We start from the raw sequence: 19,769 nt of genomic DNA, 5'->3' as shown, positions 1-19,769 counted from the left end.
TGGAGAGAGAGAGAGAGAGAGAGAGAGAGAGAGAGAGAGAGAGAGAGAGAGAGAGAGAGAGAGAGAGAGAGAGAGAGAGAGAGAGAGAGAGAGAGAGAGAGAGAGAGAGAGATGATAATGGTGATGTTGATAGATGATAAATAGATGAAAGAGAGATGATGGTGATGATGATGAAGATAGACAGACAACAGAGAGACAGATAGATAGAGACAGACAGACAGGCAGACAGACAGAGAAAGAGAAAGAGAGAGAGAGAGAGAGAGAGAGAGAGAGAGATGATAATGGTGATGATGAGAGATGATAAATAGATGAAAGAGAGATGATGGTGATGATGATAAAGATAGACAGACAACAGAGAGACAGATAGATAGAGACAGACAGACAGGCAGACAGACAGAGAAAGAGAGAGAGAGAGAGAGAGAGAGATGATAATGGTGATGATGAGAGATGATAAATAGATGAGAGAGAGATGATGGTGATGATGAAGATAGACAGACAACAGACAGACAGAGAGACAGATAGATAGAGACAGACAGACAAGCAGACAGAGAGAGAAAGAGAGAGAGAGAGAGATGACAGAGGGAGAGAGGGAGAGATAGAGAGATGATAGATGATAATGGTGACAATGATAGATGATAAATAGATGAGAGAGAGAGAGAGAGAGAGAGAGAGAGAGAGAGAGAGAGAGAGAGGGAGGGAGGAGGGAGGGAAGGAGAGAGAAGGTTTTTGCTATAGAAAACAAAATACTTTATGGATATGGGTAGTCTTTGACTTTCAACAGTTCATTTAGTCACCATTCAAATTTACAATGGCACTGGGGGAAAACCTGACCCATGACCATTTTTCACACGTATGACCGTTGCAGTATCCCGGGGGTCACCTGATCAAAATTCAGATGCTTGGCAACTGACTCATATTTATGACGGTTGCAGCATCCCCGGATTTTGCGACCTGCTGCCAGGCAAATTTTGCGACCTGCTGCCAGGCAAAGTCAAGCCAGATTGACTTAACAACCGAGTTCCTCAACAACTTCACAATTGTGGCAAGAAAGGTTGTAAAATGGGGAGGCAAAACTCACTTAACAAATGCCTCACTTAACAACAGATATGTGGGGCTCGGTCGTGGGCGTAAGTCGAGCACTGCCTGTATTACAAATGCTTTTCTCTTTTGAAGGTTTTTGCTGCAGAAGACAAAATACTGTATTAAGGGGAGGGGGGAAGGTGGATACAGAGACAACACATATCTCGTAAAATACATACTTTTTTTTTCCCCTGAGAGAAATTTGTTAAAGGAGGTGGCGGCTGTGATCAGGCAACTGACGCACAGGTCATCCTCGACTTACGGCAGTTTCTTTAGGGACCGTCTGAAGTTACAACGGTACTGGGAAAAATGGGACTTATGGCTGGTTTTCCCCGTTTCTCTTGCCTTTAGTCTCCAGCGGACCAATGTAAGAAAATCCATGCAGGAGATGAGGTGATCCAGGTCAATCATCAAACGGTGGTGAGTACACTTCTCAGGAAATACTAAGCGGTCATTTGTTTTAATCGCCTCCTTTTATTGAGAAGGATTAGCTTAGCACCAGTGGCCATTTAACATCTTTATGTATCCTTTTCACTGTGAATTTGTTTGAACCTTTGTAAGAGAAGTGGAAATGTATGGTTTCCTCTCTTAGGTTTACATTAGTTCCCCTGTGTTGGACACTGCTCACTTATTCCACTGCTGTCAGGAGGTCAATGTTGACCTTCTTAGTAAGGTAAAGGTGAAGGTTCCCCCGCACATGCGTGCTAGTCATTTCTGACTCTAGAGGCCGGTGCTCATCTCCGTTTCAAAGCCGAAGAGCCAGCACTTGTCCGAGGACGTCTCCGTGGTCATGTGGCCGGCATGACTAGACGCCAAAGGCGCACGGAACGCTGTTCCCTTCCCACCAGAGTGGTTCCTATTTTTCTACTTGCATTTTGGCGTGCTTTCGAACTGCTAGGTTGGCAGAAGCTGGGACGAGTAACAGGTGCTCACTCTGTTACGCGGCACTCGGGATTCGACCCGCCAAACTGCCGACCATCTGATTGACAAGCTCAGTGTCCTAACCCACTGAGCCACCGCGTCCCTTCTTATGGTGTTGCAACTACCCCTGTATTGTCCATAGGGGTCTGATGGGCTCAGCAGCTAAAAGATGCTGAGCTTGTTAGCTGGAAAGTTAACAGTCCAAGTTCGAGATCCCAGCGCTGCACAATGGGGTGAGCTCCCTTTGCCTGCCCCAGCTCCTGCCCAGCTGGCAGTTCAAAAGTATGCAAATATGAGTAGATAAATAGGTACCACTTTGGTGGGAAGGTAACAACGTTCTGTGCATCTTTGGCATACAGTCACACTGGCCACGTGACCAGAATATTAGCTATTATGTTTATTGCTTTATCGTCTGGTGGTTTTATTATGGGTTTGAAATTGGACAGTTTCTTCTTTTTTTCAGTATTATTTGAGTTTTAATAATCAACTGTTACTATTTCTTTGAAAATGAATATATTGAGCACTTTTTTTCTCCCCCATACCTTTTTTTTTGCATCTCCATACTATTCCCCATAAGCAAACAAATACAAGTTTTACTTGAAATGCAACAATTAAGATAACTTTCTTAGGAAAGCTTACCTGCATTTAACAATTTTTTTTATTGAAAAGTTTTACAATACATTTTTGAGTACAGGGTATAAAAATACAAACAAACATATTCTAAAATATGCTAACAACAATAAAACATTAAATTCTATCGCAGTTTAACTCTTAGTAAAATAACTACTAACTAATTATACATCCTATAGATCCACTACTTATTCAAATGCTAAATGAAACTTTTTAGTCCCATATTTATTTTGAATATAATCAATCCATCTCCTCCATTCCACAATGTATCTCTGTTGCGATTGGTCTTTCAAATATGCTGAGATCTTTGCCATTTCCGCCAAGTTGGAAACTTTTAAAGTCCACTCTTCTATAGTCGGCAGTTCTTCCTTCTTCCAATATTGCGCTACTAAGAGTCTCGCTGCCGTGATTAAATTCAACATCAACTTAGTATCTATAACAGTAGTATCTGTAATAATACCCAATAAAAACAATTGCGGAGAAAACTTTATCCTTTTCTTAAATATATTTTGCATATTCCACCAAATTTTAATCCAAAAAGCTTTAACCTTTTTACAAGTCCACCATATATGAAAATACGTTGCATCCTCACAGTTTCTTCTTGTTTTGTGCTAGGTTTCCTTTTTTTCCATTTAGGAGAATTTTTGCATGAATACAGGGTGTTTTGCATGCCACTTTGTTAACCTTTTCGTGAGGTTGAAAGGCAGGATTGAAGATAAACCCAAAGCTAAACTAAGGTCAGCATATTCTTTATCAGGGCATTGGAGCAACACACGTGCGTGGAATCTCAGTTTAGCTTTGTCATAAGACAAGCCGATGATGTAAGAATACAAAGAAGGTTATTCACTCACTCACTCATTCATTCATTCATTTCATTCATTCATTCATTCCATTTTGGAACCACCTGCCTTCCCTCAAAGAGTATGCTGGTCTTCCATTTGGCCCCCTATTCTCTTTTCAGCAATGACTATTACTGATCAACGTATTGGAGTGAATTTCAGAAACTTTTTTTTTTAGCAAATACACTTCTGCCTGTGTTGATTTTGGATACGCATTCATAAACCGGTTCCATCACGTGCCTACTTCCCCTTTGTAACCTATTAAAATTAGGAACAAAAAAATACGCACTCTTTGGAAACAGCTTTGCAAAGCCAAGCCTTTTTGTTCTAAATTGTGTGGGTTTTTTCCCCCTTCTGATTGCCCTTTCAACCCAACCGAGTGTCAATCAAAGAACAGCTTATAAAGAAACGTGCGGTTTTACAATGAGCGAAGAACAAACTAATGAACTCCATCAGTGTCATTCTAATTATGAAAGAAACGGAGATTCGGAAGCTGATCTCAATTCATTTCCCTTGTGTTCCTCATTCAGCTGAGAATACTTTTTTTCACCGAGATGGAGCCATGAGACTTCCTGCATTTGTGTGTGCATTGACACAATATCCTTGATGCTGGTCAAGGGCGTCTTCGCTTCAGATAAAACGAACAAGTGTCCTACAATCACTCAACATTTCAGTAGCCTTCATACTGAGTAAGACAAATCACCATCAGGAAAGTGGTTGCTATGCAACTCTTTGTGACGGTGTACGACAGACATCTATCCAAGTTGGTGAGACATTTCTCCAAACTGACGTTTCAAGAAGATAAGTTTAATCTTCTTTATATAGGTGCAATATACTAAATCTTTAGATAATATGGTAACCTACTGCCTGATCCCTGCTTAAAATCTTCATCTGTCTTGCATTCGTGTATGCAACAGGGATGTGAATACATTCAATTTAATTAAAGGTTGAATCCAGTAACAGTTAGAAAATGGTTGAAATGGATTTTTGAACAAGGCTTCATTCATATCTGAGCAATGCATTTAAGGGGATATGGGCCACGCCACAACAAAATCTATTACCTGATTTACTTTTAACCAAACAACTTTAACATTGACTCCAGTTTAATCACGAAAACCTCGGATTGATTACATAAATGCTTGTTTCTGTAGGTTAAAAACAGCTGATGGGGGAAAAAAATCAAAGCTTTTCTGTTCAGTCTTTGCTTCAAACATCAAATATCAAGTTTCCCGTGATAATCCATTTGAGTGCTTGACTTGCTTCTCAGACTGACTGAATACTTGGACATTAAGAGAGAGTTTTCACTGCACTTGGTGCTAATCAGATGCTCTCCCCTGTTTCCTGGATAAATCAAATTATTTTTTACCCTTTTATTTTTCAAATGAGAAATCCTTGAATGCCATCCAGATTTCAACCAGAGCAGATTTTATCTTAAGCACTGGTTAATTGTTCTAACTGTCAGGAAGTTTCTCCTTAGTTCTAGGTTGCTTCTCTCCTTGACTAGTTTCCATCCGTTGCTTCTTGTCCTGCTTTCAGGTGCTTTGGAGAATAGCTTGACTCCCTCTTCTTTGGGGCAGCCCCTGAGATACTGGAAGGCTGCTATCATGTCTCCCCTCGTCCTTCTCTTCATTAAACTACACATACCCAATTCCAGCAACTGTTCCTTATATGGGTATCCGTGGTGTCTCTAATTTTCCACTTTCAAGAATTCCAGTCCATCATGACGTCATCTTTCTATTTTTGCCCAAATTCAATACTCAGCCATATCATCAATAACATTTTAAGAGCTTTCCATTTCGGCCTACTGACACTTGGGGCCGGATGGCCTCAATTATATATATTTTTAGTTTTTAATGACTCCTTCATTCAGGTTTCCTCTTTGAGCAATTTATCTTTGGGGCGTTAATTATTTAACATTCTCCGGCAAGAAGGAACTAGTGAAATTTGCCAAGGCTCTCAGGTTTTTAACATTTATACCCAGTTTTCAAAAGTCCAGCTGGTTCTTCAGGTTGCGATTAAATGTCAGGAGGATGAGGGTTTGTTTTGTTTTTGTTTTCAGGACCTAACTTAAAGGACAGAGAGATGAAAGGGGAAATAATTTAGAAATAAAGCCCCAATTCGTTTATAGCCAAACCCATTTTCTCGGTTAAAAGAAACCAGCTCGAAAATGATTGGGTTTATGCCTGGAGGAAAGGAACAGAACTCATGTGAGCAAAGTCAGTATTGATAATTGTGTCGGACTGTGTGCTCACCGAGTTAGAATCCTACTGCGTTTTCGTCTGATTTTTCTCCCTGGTAAAATATATTTAGTATTGCAATCCAATTCTAAATGAGGTTAAATCCATCACCAGAGGGCTGGATGTGAACTGTGCACTTGCAGACCCCTTGCGTTCCTTGTCAATAACCATTTTGAAAGGGCAGCCTCTGGTAGAGGCTGTTTGCATCTCTGCGTTGTCGTTTTTTCTTTCTTTCTCCTGTTTCAGACTACATCTTTGGGAATGGATCTATGCATCTGCTCCTCCCTTGTGTTGCTTTGACCGGGCAGGGTTTGGGTTTGGGTTTTCCTATCTGTTCTTCTTTTCTAAGGATTTTTTTTCCCCCAAATAAAATCTGTCTGGCTGGAAGGAAGAATTATACTTGACTTCTTCTTTTCTTTTCTTTTTAAGATAAAGAGACAAAGATTTCCTCCAGCTTTCTTTAACCTTTAAAAATCTCACTACACGTACAGCATGGCTGGGCTATGTTCAGTGTCTTCTTGTCTTCTTTGGCACTTCCTAAAATGACCACAGAACCAGTGGTGGACAGCCGTTTCTCTGTGTGGAAGCCGCTTCTGGAAGTCCATTCTGGGCCTGAGCAACAAAAAAATTAGCTACCGGGTCTGCCGAAGTGGTGCGAATCGGGTGAACCCCACACTGCATAGAGCATAGCATAACAGGGTTGGAAGGGGCTGCTCAAGCAGGAGACCCTATAACAGGGGGTCCCCAACCCTCCAGTTGTAGCCCACTACCGGGCTGTGGCCTGTTCAGAACCGGGCCGCACAAGCGGCTGGCCAGCACATGTGCTCGACGTGCGCAAGCAGCACGTGTATGTGCACACACCGGGCAACCACTTGAACAGGCCAGTTCCCCTCTCCCCACCACTGGGTATATAGACCGCTTCCGTATACCCCTCCAGATGAATGGTTGACCAGTCTCTTATCCCAAAGATGCTTTTTCACAAGGCAACTGGACTTTCTTGTTTTTCTTTGAAGACGTTTCGCTTCCCATCCAAGAAGCTTCTTCAGCTCTGACTGGATGGTGGGGAAATGGAAGGATTTTTAGTCCTTGCAGACAGCTGGTCATTTGCATCCTTTTAGAGAGTCATTGAGGCCACCTGGAGGTTTATCTGTGTCCTCGGGGTCACCTGAGTAGTGCAAATGGGTGTGGAGCCTTCTTGGAACTGCTGAAAGGACCGTGTTGTAGACTGGGGATAGGTGAGGTCATATCCCTCCCCCTTTGTTGAGAGAGGGCTGTTCAGTTTTGACCTAGATGGCCTCTTTGACCCCTCTTTCAAACCAGCAGTCCTATCTATCCAAAATGTGGACTAGCTGTACAATACTGACATGGGGAACAAGTATTAAACAATGTTGGGGTTGCAGATCATATATCATGCTAAGCCAAGATTTATTTTTTTTAAAAAATAATAATTGTCAGAATGAATGACAATGGCCTTCTTTACATCTAACATTAAGGCATGATTTTACAAGCCAACTGGCTTAGTTCATACATTGTGCTAAATCAAAAACCAGCATGCCACCTTCTGATTTAACACAAGGTGTGAATCCACTAGTGTTGTTTAAAACTTCTGCAGCAGCTGCCGTGCCACGAGAGAAAGCTTAGTCACTATTGATTTGTTTAAAACTCACAAAAAAATAAATGGGAAGCCAGAAATACAACTTTACTTTTCTTAAGTTCTCAAGGGTGATTATTTTCTCAGTATTGGCAAGATTATTATGCTCAAGCAACGTAGCATTCATATACTAATAATGAGTTCACGATAGATGCTTGAATCATCTAAAATGATCCTAGTCGGGTGTAATTCTTCATGCGCTGTAGAAGAATGGCTTCAGGAGAGCCTCAAAGCATGAATACAAATAGAGATGGAAGTCAACCTAGCTTGGATTGTTGATGGTCTAAAGCAGTGATGGCAAACCTTTTAGAGTGCCCAAACTGCAACCCAAAACCCACTTATGTATCGTCGGGTGCTGGCTGGGCATGACCCATTGGGTGGGTGTGGCCCATTGTGTGGGTGTGGCTGTGGTGGTAATATCAGACTGGATGGGACTAAAAAGTTCAATCAATCAATTTTTTTTCCCCACGAGAAGTTGAAATTGATTGATTGAATCTTTTTTTTTTTTGCACATGGTTTTATAAAGGTTTTATAAAACCCAGCTAAAGGCCTAGGACTGGGACAACGGCCCACGTGCCCACAGACAGGGCTGTGTGTGCCACCTGTGGCATGCGTGCCATAGATTTGACACCATGGGTCTAAAGACAGATCTTCAGGATAGCAAATCGCAATTCCTGGAAAAAAAAAGTCCCAAGAAGTTCCATGAAAGACTAAGAATGCTTGGCTAACAGAAAAATGAGGACAGAATATATAATGGCAGCCCATCTAAATACTGATTAGGGCTGGCTCTGAGTGTTTGTTCTCCTGTTGAGCCTTTCAAGCAATTACAGATTGTCCTCAATTTGCAACAGTTCATTTTAATAACCTTTGAAAGTTACAGCGGCACAGATAAAAGTGACTTATGACCAATTCTCACACTTACAACCGTTGCAGCATCCCCCTGGTCACGTGATCAAAATTCAGACACTTGGCAACTGACTCATATTTATGACGGTTGCAGAGTCCCTGGGGTCACGTGATCCCCTTTTGCAACCTTCTGACAAGCAAAATCAATGGGGAAGCCGGGTTCGCTTCACAAATGGGTTACCCACTTTACAACTGCAGTGATTCATCTAACAGCTGTGGCAGGAAAATGGAGCAAAATGGAGCAAAATTCACTTAAGGTCTTGCTTCGCAGCAGAAATTTTGGGCTCCGTTGTGGGTCATAAATCGAGGACCACCTGTAAAGACAATTACCGTGGAAAGTCTGTGTTTGTCTTGCAAGGTTTCCAGAGTGGACTTTGAAGCCATGGTGGAGCAGTGGGCTAATGCCTCCTTAAGTAACACCAGCGGCCTGCAATTAGTGCAGGTTTGCATCCCACCAGGCTCAAGGTTGACTTAGCCTTCCATCCTTCCGAGGTAGGTAAAATGAGGACCCAGATTGTTGGGGGCAATTAAGCTGACTTTGTAATAATGCCGCTTGGGGGGTGTGAAAGCCCTAATAAGCAGGCATATACATAGAATGAAGGCTACTGCTAAGCTTGTAAGCCGCCCTGAGTCTTCGGAGAAGGGCGGGATATAAATGGAATAAAAAAAAAGCCATACTAAGAAGCTATTGCTTCCTTCCCCCCCACGTCTTTCCAAACTCAGCCCCTTGAACTCTTTAATGCTTATTCTGGAAATGTTCCATGCATGCTAATAGAAAAAAAATACTCTGTTTCATTTATATGTTCCAACTGTTTGCTTATCAGCTCTTTCAAAACGTTGTTTAAACATTGCATTTCATAGGAAGGTGGAATGTTTATTCATGCAAACAAAAGAGCTTTTCCTAGGATTGTAAACTTAAAGGATCCTCCATATTGGAATGTAAAGGGGTGAATTTCTTTTACTGTTCCCTTTTTTTTTCTTTTAAGAAAAAAAAATGCTTAGAATGCCTCTAAGTTTCAAGACAGAGAAATGTGGCCCTCTGTGTTACAAGAGCTTTATTTGCAAATGGTGTTATTACTTGCAATAACTTAATAAATTCCATTCTCCCTCCGTGGACTTTTCCATAGCTCAAATAAATAATGTTTTATCTTTAATTAAACACCTTGAAGAAACTGCAGCAATATTATTCTCCAATATGCAAGCTCCCTTTGCCAATCTCCCCATTCCAATTTCTCCCCTACCCCCAAATTAACAGATCCTATTACAACAGCAAGGATTCATTTTGTAATTATTCTGAAGCTGCTGCTAAAAAATCCTCCAGTGAAACAGAGAGATCCATCAGTAGAGAAGATAATTAAAAGCAATAATTCAGTTTGTTAGAGGATATAAAAATTAGAACAGTACATCACTGTCTGTATTTTTAAAAAGTAGTGCTAGAGCAATGGATTGTTTATCACAATATTGCCCTATTTAAAAATTAAAATAAACGAATATTACCTTTTTTCTTAAAGAGAAAGGAACAAAATGCTTAACAGGCACTACACAACTCTTGCCGAGAGTAATATACGAGTTCTATATTACAGTTGGGTATATTGTGAAAAGTATTTAAAAGAAATCCTGGCTTCATATTTCATCTAAAATAAAGCTGTGGCTGCTTTGAGGGTTTGCTTTGTCGACATTAACGCGCAAGTGTTAAAAAAAATGGCCACAAGGCTGTTTTCTGGCTAAATGGAGGAACTGCTTTAATATAAAGAGGGATTCCGATCATGTCTTTTCGACATAACACAGATGCACACATCTGCACTTCATACTAATGACCACCAGGTGGAAGCAAAGACATACAGAAATCTAATCCTGTATTCCTCCCTGGTGGTCATCTGGATTTTTGCAATCCCAGCCGTCAATTCTGCACACTCACTTTGTAACATAAAGTCAATCCTAAGGAATCCCTCGTTCACAATATTAATTTAAGGAAAGCATTTATCTCCAGTGGCTGCTTAAGGACGAGTAGACAGGGATCACGGCGCAGGTGGCTCGATTCTGCACAGCAACACTGGGGATTCGCCAGAAACATAAATAAACATTTTAGATCTTTTTAATAATCTTTTATCATTAATTTGAGTATGTGTTTTTATCCAGCCTTAAGACTATACTCAATGTATTTTTATTGTCAGTTCAGTAGGATTCAGTTTTTCTGAAGGTAGCTAGGTTTTGTTATACTGTGTGTAAAACTAATGACATCATTCGTCTGCTTGTGTTTGGGTCTGTTTTGTTTTGTCTTATTTGAATGTTTAATTTATGTGTTGGCCTTTGGCTGTAACGATAAATGGATTGATTGACTGAGATATTAACATCAAAGCAGCCTTGGTTACAGAAAGCTAACCAAAGGCAGGAGGAAAATGACTTTTTAAAATTCCACGGTGGGATTTTCTTTTCAGGTTGGCTGGCAATTAAAGAATCTGGTCAATGCGTTGCGTGAAGACCCAAACGGGGTGATCTTAACGTTGAAGAAGCGACCTCAGAATACTCTTGTTTCTGCTCCGGCACTTCTCAAGAACGTCAGGTGGAAACCCCTTGCTCTCCAGGTAAGATGACCTTGGACAGAGTCTTTGTTTAATGGACTCTGAAAAATGCATCACTGGCTCTTGTTTGTCGGGGGTGGGGGGGGTGTCGCTGTCAGCAATCCTCTTTAGCAGTGGCATGTCAAGAAGCAAAACGGGCTGGGGTTAACAGTAGTGGGGAGGATTTGCTGAGAGCTTGTTCTATTATTTTCTTTTAATGTCTTTGTGATTTGTATTAGGTTTATATTTTTGATATGGTCAAATGATTAAATCTATTGTCTACAGAAATTCTAAGTCATCCAGGTCATGGTTGCCCCAAAGGTGCTTTTTCAAAAGGCAACTGGAGTTTCTTGCTTTTGAAGATGTTTTACTTTTCATCCAAGAAGCTTCTTCAGCTAGAGTAGAGTAGAGTAGAGTAGAGTAGAGTATAATGCAATGCAATGCAGTGCAGTGCAGTGCAGTGCAATTAAGTTCAATGCAATGCAATGCAATGCAACGCAACACATTTAGTCATCTGAAAGGTGCTTTGTCAAAAGGCAAGTGAACTTTCTTGCTTCTGAAGATGTTTTACTTCTCATCCAAGAAGCTTCTTCCATTCTGGGGTTCAGTGAGGGGTCTATAGAACTGAAGAAGCAAAACGTCTTCACGGAAAAACAAAGAAAGTCCAGTTGTCTTTTGGAAAAGCACTTTTGGGAAAACCATGACCTGGATGACTGAGAATCTCCATAGAGAAAGATAGAGCGAGTACTCCAATTTGTGCCTCATGCCTGGCCCACCTCATTGGGCTAACAGCCAGAGAGTTTCCCAGATATCCACAGAGACCCAGTAAATACATTTGCCACGTTTGTTCTTCAAAGTTTTGGGTGCATCATAACGTATCTTCCACATTTCCACAACTTGCTGATCTGAGCACAATCTCTTCTCCTGTGTTGCAAAGTGCAATTGAAGGGATTAGTCACGCATTCCTACATTTTACTCAAAGGTTAAGTTCCTGTGGCTACAGATAGATATAGGTCTTGAGCCCCAAATGGCCACAACGGTGATTTGAAGGTGGAAGACCCTTCCTCCACCCCACACCTTGAATGGCTGGTTCTATCAGCACCAGCAATGACCTAGAAATTGAGTGCAATATGTTTTTCTGTTAAGCGTCCCTCCGAGAGGAGAAGGCATAAATCTAATGACTTTCTTTTCATATCTTTTTTTTTCTTTTATTATTACTGGGATTCCAAATGGAGGAAGAACACAATTACAAGCCCTGCATTTTCCACCAGCTGCCCTTAGCCAACTGCACCTCATTCAAGTCTCTCTCTCTCTTTCTCTCACGAGCAAAATCGACGCTATCAAACCACATTATTCTTCATTTCCATCCTATCACAACTGCTTCTCTCTCCCCTTTCCTTCTAGCTATTCTTTTCAGAAGAAATTTTAAATCCCTCTTGGATTTCCCAACCTGCTTATTTCTCAGGTTTGGAGGCCAAACGATTATGAGCTTAAAGACAAATATTATTTATTTGTCAGTATAAAAAAAAACAAGCAAAGCTATCGTGAACGGCGGTTGAGTGTTGTCCCTGTTAGATTGCTACAGGATTCAAGAGGATTTGAAAAAGCAAACTCCCAGTGGTTTGATAAAGACAGAATTGCGACTCGAGAGCAGCTTTTCCCAACTTACTAAGAACATCTGATCCAAGCTGGGTTTTATGTTTTTCTTTTGTTAGTCAACCATGACTTTCAGAGAAAGATCACCTAATATTTGCCACCCTTTGTATAATACTGTAAATAACACTAGCTTTCAGATATGCACAGTGCAAGGTTCAACATTGCCTCCAAAAGTTATAGTCTAGTGAAAAGAAGGATGAGGGGTGACAGGATAGCAATGTTCCAGTATCTCAGGAGCTGCCACAAAGATGAGGGAGTCGACCTATTCTTCAAAGCACCAGAAGGCAAGGCAAGAAACAATGAATGGAAACCAGTCAAGAAGAGAAGCAACCTAGAACTTTTTTTTTAATCCCATTTATATCCCGCCCTTCTCAGAAGACTCAGGGCAGTTTACAATTTAAGCACAAACCAATGTGCCTTCATTCTATGTATATGCCTGCTTATTAGGGCTTTCGCGCCCCCCCCAAGCGGCATTATTACAAAGTCAGCTTAATTGCCCCCAACAATCTGGGTCCTCATTTTACCTACCTCGGAAGGATGGAAGGCTGAGTCAACCTTGAGCCTGGTGGGACTCAAACCTGCACTAATTGCAGGCAGCTGGTGTTACTTAAGGAGGCATTAGCCCACTGCTCCACCAAGGAGAAATTTCTTAAAAGTCAGAGCAATGAACCAATGGAATAACTTGCCTTCAGAAGTTGTGGGTGCTCCATCACTGGAGGCTTTTAAGAAGAGGCTGGACAACCGTTTGTCTGGAATGGTATTGGGTGTCCTGCTTGAACAGGGGGTTGGACTAGAAGACCTCCAAAGTCCCTTCCAACTCTGTTATTCTGTTATGTTGTTGATAATCCATCTCTGGAGATTTTAAAGAAGAGATTGGATAACCATGTCTGGTGTAGGGCAGGGGTAGGCAACCTTGGCTCTTTTATGACTCGTGGACTCCCAGAATTCCTGAGCCAGCCTGGCTCAGCTTGGAAACCTCTCCTTTTCCCCTCAGCCTGGCTGGCTCAGGAATTCTGGGAGTTGAAGTCCACCAGTCATAAAGCGGCCTAGGCCTAGGCCAGGGGTAGGCAACCTTGGCTCTTTTATGACCCGTGAACTTCAACTCCCAGAATTCCTGAGCCAGCCTGGCTCAGCTTGGAAACCTCTCCCTTTCCCCTCAGCGTGGCTGGCTCAGGAATTCTGGGAGTTGAAGTCCACCAGTCATAAAGCGGCCTAGGCCTAGGCCAGGGGTAGGCAACCTTGGCTCTTTTATGACCCGTGGACTTCAACTCCCAGAATTCCTGGTGTAGGGTCTCTTGCTTCAGCAGAGGAGTGCACTAGAAGACCTCCAAGGTTCCCTCCAGCACTGTTTATACCACCCCCACCTCAAAATCTTTAGGTGCAGCCCTTAGAGGCTTCAAACTGGCCACCTAACAGTCATTCTTTATGTGTAAGAAGATTCTACAGTTAGACATCTCTAAGAACAGAATGGTTAGATTCTGAAAATCAAAGGGATTGCATTTGCAGTTAATTAAATGAGGGAAGTCATTATTACATTATTCAGTCGCATTTAACACAATGGTGGGAGCCATCACTAGAAATTCTGTTCATTAAACGAAACATTAGTCAGTTTTAAATATTAAAATTAAATCAAATCAAATTTGTCATGGCACAGACTGCTTTGCCCCTGGCTCCCCCTCCTTGCAGAAAACACAAACTCTTGCACAATCATTCAGAAGTCAAGTGAAGCCTTTCCCCTGAAAATAATGCCCGTTCTCCTTTTAAGTAAGCATCCAAAGAACTGGGTGTCTTGGATGCAGTGAACTTGTAGCTACAAATAGCTACAAATAGGGGAACAGTGAGCAGGTTTCACCCAGGTTGCTGCTTCCTTCTGACTAATGGTTGGACCGGTCCTGGGAAAAATTGTAAAGGGCCATGAAGCAGCTGCTCTGAATGGTGAGTCAGAAAGAGGGCAGGAAATGTCATTCTCTACCCATTCTGTGCTTGAATGTGAAGTTCATGAAACAGTCAGTGTATCAGCCACAAGCAACCAGCCCCCTACTCCCCCATAAATAGCTAAAGCAAGCAACTTTATTGTCTTCTACCTAAGTTACAAGAATCTCCCCAGACTGCTTGCCTACCTCTAGGAACAGCCAGGTAAGGCTTCATGAATTCTGGGGGAGGCCAAGTTTATGCCTTTGTGGCTGTGCAACAATTCCAAGCTGGGCCCCCACTTGACCCCTCCTTCCAGCCTAGCTGGCAGTTTCCCAACAGTCTGGTTAACCAAACGATTGGTCCGCTTTTCAGAGGGTTTGAGGTTGCCATTTAGGTACATCTTCTTAAAACAAAACTGAGAAGAGATCTCCTGTTCTGCGGTTAAGCATCCTGGGAAGATGGTTCAACTTTTCATTGCCAACAGATCCATTGCACTACAAGTGATTTTTGTAGTGAGTCTACGGCAGGCTGTTCCCTCTGCTGACTGACTGATTGTGATGACAACAGAACAGTGATCGTTGGATGAGCGGGGAAGAATATATTTAGATTTCTCAGAGTGAGAAATATTTTCTTTTTGCATGAACTGGCTTGTCACTCATCATTCTTGCATTTCGAGAACGCACCTGACTGGGCATGTGGGATTGATTTAAGGACTGCCTGAGCAGTCGCCAGTGAATAAATGCTGCTTTACACACTTGAAAATAGAAGGATGTAAATCTCTCGGACTTCTGCGTGTGTATTTGGGAAGGGGGGGTCTGATGCAGTTCCCCATTTGCATTCCACAGGCTAGCAACCCAAGAGTAGAGGGCCTATGGAGAGTTTCAGGTGAAAGAGGACTTTCCCATCCTTGCTGGAATGTCTTTAGCACATTCCAGTTTCAAAGTACAGTTGAGGACATCTACTCAAAGACCTTGCGGTGATCGGATGAGATCAACTAAGCACTGTCTTGGAGTCAGCTTTGCTCCTTCATTTCACGGGAGGTTTCACAAGGCCAAATGCATCTATGATACATGACACCATTCCAGCATCTCTGGCAGATTTTGCCTTTCTGGAGCTTGTTTAAATAAATCTCTTTCCTTCTCATTTCCATCCTTTGCTTCTAGTGTTGACCTTTTCAATATCTCCACTCTATCTTCTCAATGGCCATTTTCATTTAAGACTAGTGATGTTTTAATTATGAGCCACAGCCCTACATGGGTGAGCTGGATTGGAGACTCTGTAAAATAAAGCCTTGATGAAAGTTTATCCTTCTTGGGTCTCTCTCAGGATTTCCCACTGATTCTTTGGCTGGTCTTAATGCTCCCACAACAGCAAAGAGTCTTTACCCTCTGACAGCAAAGTTGTTTCTGTTTGCTGATGTCATCAGATTTTAATTAGGGAAAAAAATAACCTTTATCTTAAGGTTGCAGCACTCACCTCTGGTGGGGCCAGCCAAAGGTGAGTGAGCTGAATTCATGCTGCAGGACCAAAATATTCTTGACCAAATCTCTTTTCATACAATTTTAGTAGTGTTTTGGTTCCAAAATAAGTTCTGGGGTTGTTGTTTTTTTTGCACTTTTATCACTTTATTGCTATTGCTCAGCAGACTTCACACAGAAATACTCCTAAATAATTATTCCACTGTGTTATGAATATTTATGGAAAGGGGAATTGGCTATTTCATGGACAATTAGCACCTCACTTTGATTTTGGGTAAGCAGAAAAGCAACATACAGTATTGCGCATTCAAAACTTATACTTGAATATATGGTATGGCAGGAATACATTTCCAAATTAAGCCCTGTTGGCTACATATACATAAAGACATATTCATTAGTTTTTTTAAAAAAAATACTCAGTATTAAAAACCTATCCACACATCCCTAAAATAATTAAAGGCAGTTACTTTGGCCCTCTTTAACTCTTGTTTCATGGAAGAGAACTAGAAAGGCAAAGACTGAACAGTCACAAAAGGTCCAGGAAAATAACAGAATAACAGAGTTGGAAGGGACCTTGGAGGTCATCTAGTCCAACTCCCTGCTCAGGAAAGGAAACAGTATACCATTTCAGAAAAATGGTTGCCCAATCTCTTCTTTATAACTTCCAACGTTGGAGCATTCACAACTTCTGGAGGCAAGTTGTTCCGCTGATTACTTGTTTTAACTGTCAGGAAGTTTGTTCTTAGTTCTTATTCTTGCTTGTCTCCTTGATTAGTTTCCATCCATTGTTTCTTGTCCGGCCTTCTGTTGCCTTGGAGAATAGGTTGACCCTCTCTTCTTTGTCACAGTCCCTCAAGTATTGGAGCACTGTATCATGTCACCCCTAGACCATAATAATAATAATAATAATAATAATAATAATAATAATAATAATAATAATAATAATAATAATAATAATAATATAAAGTTGGAAGGGACCTTGGAGGTCATCTAGTCCAACCCCCTGCTCAGGCAGGAAACCCTATACCATTTCAGGCAAATGGCTGTCCAGTCTCTTCTTAAAAATCTCCAGTGTTGGAGCATTCACCGCCTCTGGAGGCAGGTTGTTCCACTGGTTAGTTGTTCTAACTGTCAGGAAGTTTCTCCTTAGTTCTAGGTTGCTTCTCTCCTTGACTAGTTTCCATCCGTTGCTTCTTGTACTGCTTTCAGGTGCTTTGGAGAATAGCTTGACTCCCTCTTCTTTGGGGCAGCCCCTGACATATTGGAACACTGCTATCATGTCACCCCTCACCCTTCTCTTCATTAAACTACACATACCCAATTCCAGCAACTGTTCCCTATATGTTTTAGCCTCCAGCCCCCTCCAGCCACCTTCTTTTCATTAAACTCGGCATACCCAATTCCAGCAACCGTTCTTTATATGTTTTAGCCTCCAGTCCCCTGATCATCTTTGTTGCTCTTCTCAGCACTCTTTCCAAAGTCTCAACATGTGTTTTGCATTGTGACCAAAGCTGGATGCAGTATTCCAAGTGTGGTCTTACCAAGGCATTATAAAGTGGTATTAACACTTCACGTTATCTTGATTCTGAAAGACTACAAAATCTTGTATTCTGGCTTCTGTTTGTTCAGGCAAATTCCTTACTACAGATGTAGACGCCCTGTGGAAATTTTCCATCATCCATATTACAATTGACCCTGGAAGCCACAGGGCACAAGAGACTGTGTTTCTCCTGCTCATTTCTGCTATTAATTACATTGCAAAAAAAAGAAGAAGAAGAGGAAGAAGAGCAATTAGAGTGGTGGATCTGAAGGAATTGTGAGACTGCAACTTAGAAAATTTAGAAATGTTTAACAGACTAAGTAATTTCTGAGACACTTTAATCATAATTCTTATGAATGGTGATTGCAATACATCTAATCTACATATTATTCCCAAAGTGTCCTTGCTTCTAAAGATCTGTTTGATTTCCTTAAAAAGTCCCTTTCAAAATTAATGCATGGTGTTTATGCATCCCTGCCTAAGCTTTAATGGGACCAATCACCTTTAGGCACCGAGTTCCAATATCTGATTATTGTATGAACGTCTATAAACTGGAGATGACTTCTACTTAATGGTTCGTCTTGAGTCACCATGTGTTAGAGCCACATGCCAACTCCTGTTTTCCAGGATTAAGTCTCTGCGTGTAGATGTGTATGGATGTGCACGTTGCATAAATAATTATTCTCTGGAGGAAAATAATAATAATTTGCTTCTATTACACTAGTCTCTTCTAAATAACTAAGGGCTTCCCGTTAATAGATAGTCAGGTGAAATATCTGTTGGAGAGACATTTTTGCTATTAGCAATCCAGAAGGTGAGAGTTTTCAGCACGTCAACTCTGCCCTTCAGGACGATGCATCAATTTTGTTGCAGGGAAATAACGTAGGAGAGTTTATTTAGCATTTTCTCTTTTCTCTCTCTTTCTCCTCCCACCCCCACCCCCTTTCCAGCCTGTGATCCCAACCAGCCCAACCAGCAGTTTTACCACCCCAACCAGCACAATGGGTATGAACTCCAAAATGGACAACTCAACTCTGCAAGATGTTTTCATCTTCTCCCCTGTCTCGGGACTCTATGGCCCCAGGTATGTCTTGCCTGTGACTGATGACCCTGGTGGTTCAGAATGATAACTCCATCCTTGACAACAGAATTAATGGGCTGCCCTTAGAGTTGCTGAAGTCAACGAGACACGAGTCACCCTTAATGCATAACTTCTACACGTTAGCTATTGTTTCAGTCCAACTGAGCATACAGCGGACCAGATTAGGCCAAGATCCAGCTTAAGTCAGACATGCTGTTTCTCAACAGAGGCCATCTGGATCTCTCTGGGAACATCAAAGCCAGGTAACAGAGACATACATTTTGTCAGACCTGCCCCAGTCGGATCCCTTAGGAAAGAAAGGCTTGGTGCCTTACAGGCTACGGGGATGAGGAGGATGGAAGGGCAATAAAGCTGTTTCTGTACATTATGGGAAATAGGGAGGGGGGAATGATAAAGGTGATAAAGACCAGAGCAGCCTGGATCCAGTTTGAACCAGCATCCCAAGGCCAGGATACCCTGAGAAAATATGTGGATTACCCACAAACATCTCAGTGTTCTCAAAACATTTCGGCAAGCTCTGATTGGGTCAAAACAGACTGGGGGGGGATGGGCTGCGCCTTTCTGTATCTTTTGAGCATGGGAAAATTCAGAGCTAGCCTGACTTTACTGCAGCCAACCACCTTTACTAAAAGAACCCTTTGCTTTAACCAAATGGAGTCAAGGGTCTTTCTGTCCTAAGGGATCAGATTGGGGCAGGTCTGACACATTTATCCTACCATTGTTCTCTTACAATTGGTATTTGGAGGTATGCTGTCTTTAACATGGAGCTATCATTGAGGCTTTAAGGCCAATGATCCTTGACGTTCTCCATGAATCCATCACCATTTAAAGCCAGTCAGATGTGAGAGTTAGTGACCGTTAGTGCACTACAAACATAAGAATGTAAAGATAGCTTTGATGAGTCAGGCTATAGTCTCCTGATAGTCTAGAGTACAAACATGTCAAACTCGCGATGTCACATAACATTGCGTGACGTATCAGAGCTTTTTCCCCATTGCCGGCAATGGGGTGGGCACAGTTTCCTCGTGACGCATCTGGCCTGCGGGCTGGCAGCTTGACACCCCTGGTTTAGTATTTTGTTCCTTTCACTGCCAACTAGAAGCCTCTGAGATATTCACAAGCAAGAGATAGAAATGTAGATGTCTCCCATCTTGGGTCTCCTCCAAAAATCTAGACTAGTGTTTCTCAATCATAGTTACTTGAAGATGTGTAGAAAACCACATTATGGCTTAAATGTCTATGGAGATTTTCATC

The 19,769-nt window shown here is 41.7% G+C and overlaps 1 protein-coding gene across 1 annotated transcript in view; it reads left to right on the top strand.

Annotated features, from left to right (window-relative positions):
- The window catches only part of LOC310645839 (connector enhancer of kinase suppressor of ras 2-like), a gene marked incomplete at its 5' end in the record, with an annotated part of 253,582 nt that overhangs the window by 150,339 nt on the left and 83,474 nt on the right, over window positions 1–19,769 (top strand). The window contains 4 exons of the mRNA XM_083371858.1: window positions 1,432–1,500; window positions 10,703–10,849; window positions 18,364–18,497; window positions 18,651–18,757. Of these exons, the coding sequence (XP_083227984.1) occupies window positions 1,432–1,500; window positions 10,703–10,849; window positions 18,364–18,497; window positions 18,651–18,757 (457 nt within the window). The remainder of the gene's footprint in view (window positions 1–1,431; window positions 1,501–10,702; window positions 10,850–18,363; window positions 18,498–18,650; window positions 18,758–19,769) is intronic.

Source organism: Vipera ursinii (genome assembly GCF_947247035.1).
Source record: "Vipera ursinii genome assembly, chromosome: 12".
NCBI classification, from domain to species: domain Eukaryota; kingdom Metazoa; phylum Chordata; class Lepidosauria; order Squamata; family Viperidae; genus Vipera; species Vipera ursinii.
The sequence above is the reverse complement of the archived record's forward strand: the minus strand, read 5'-3'. Positions and strand labels throughout refer to the sequence as shown.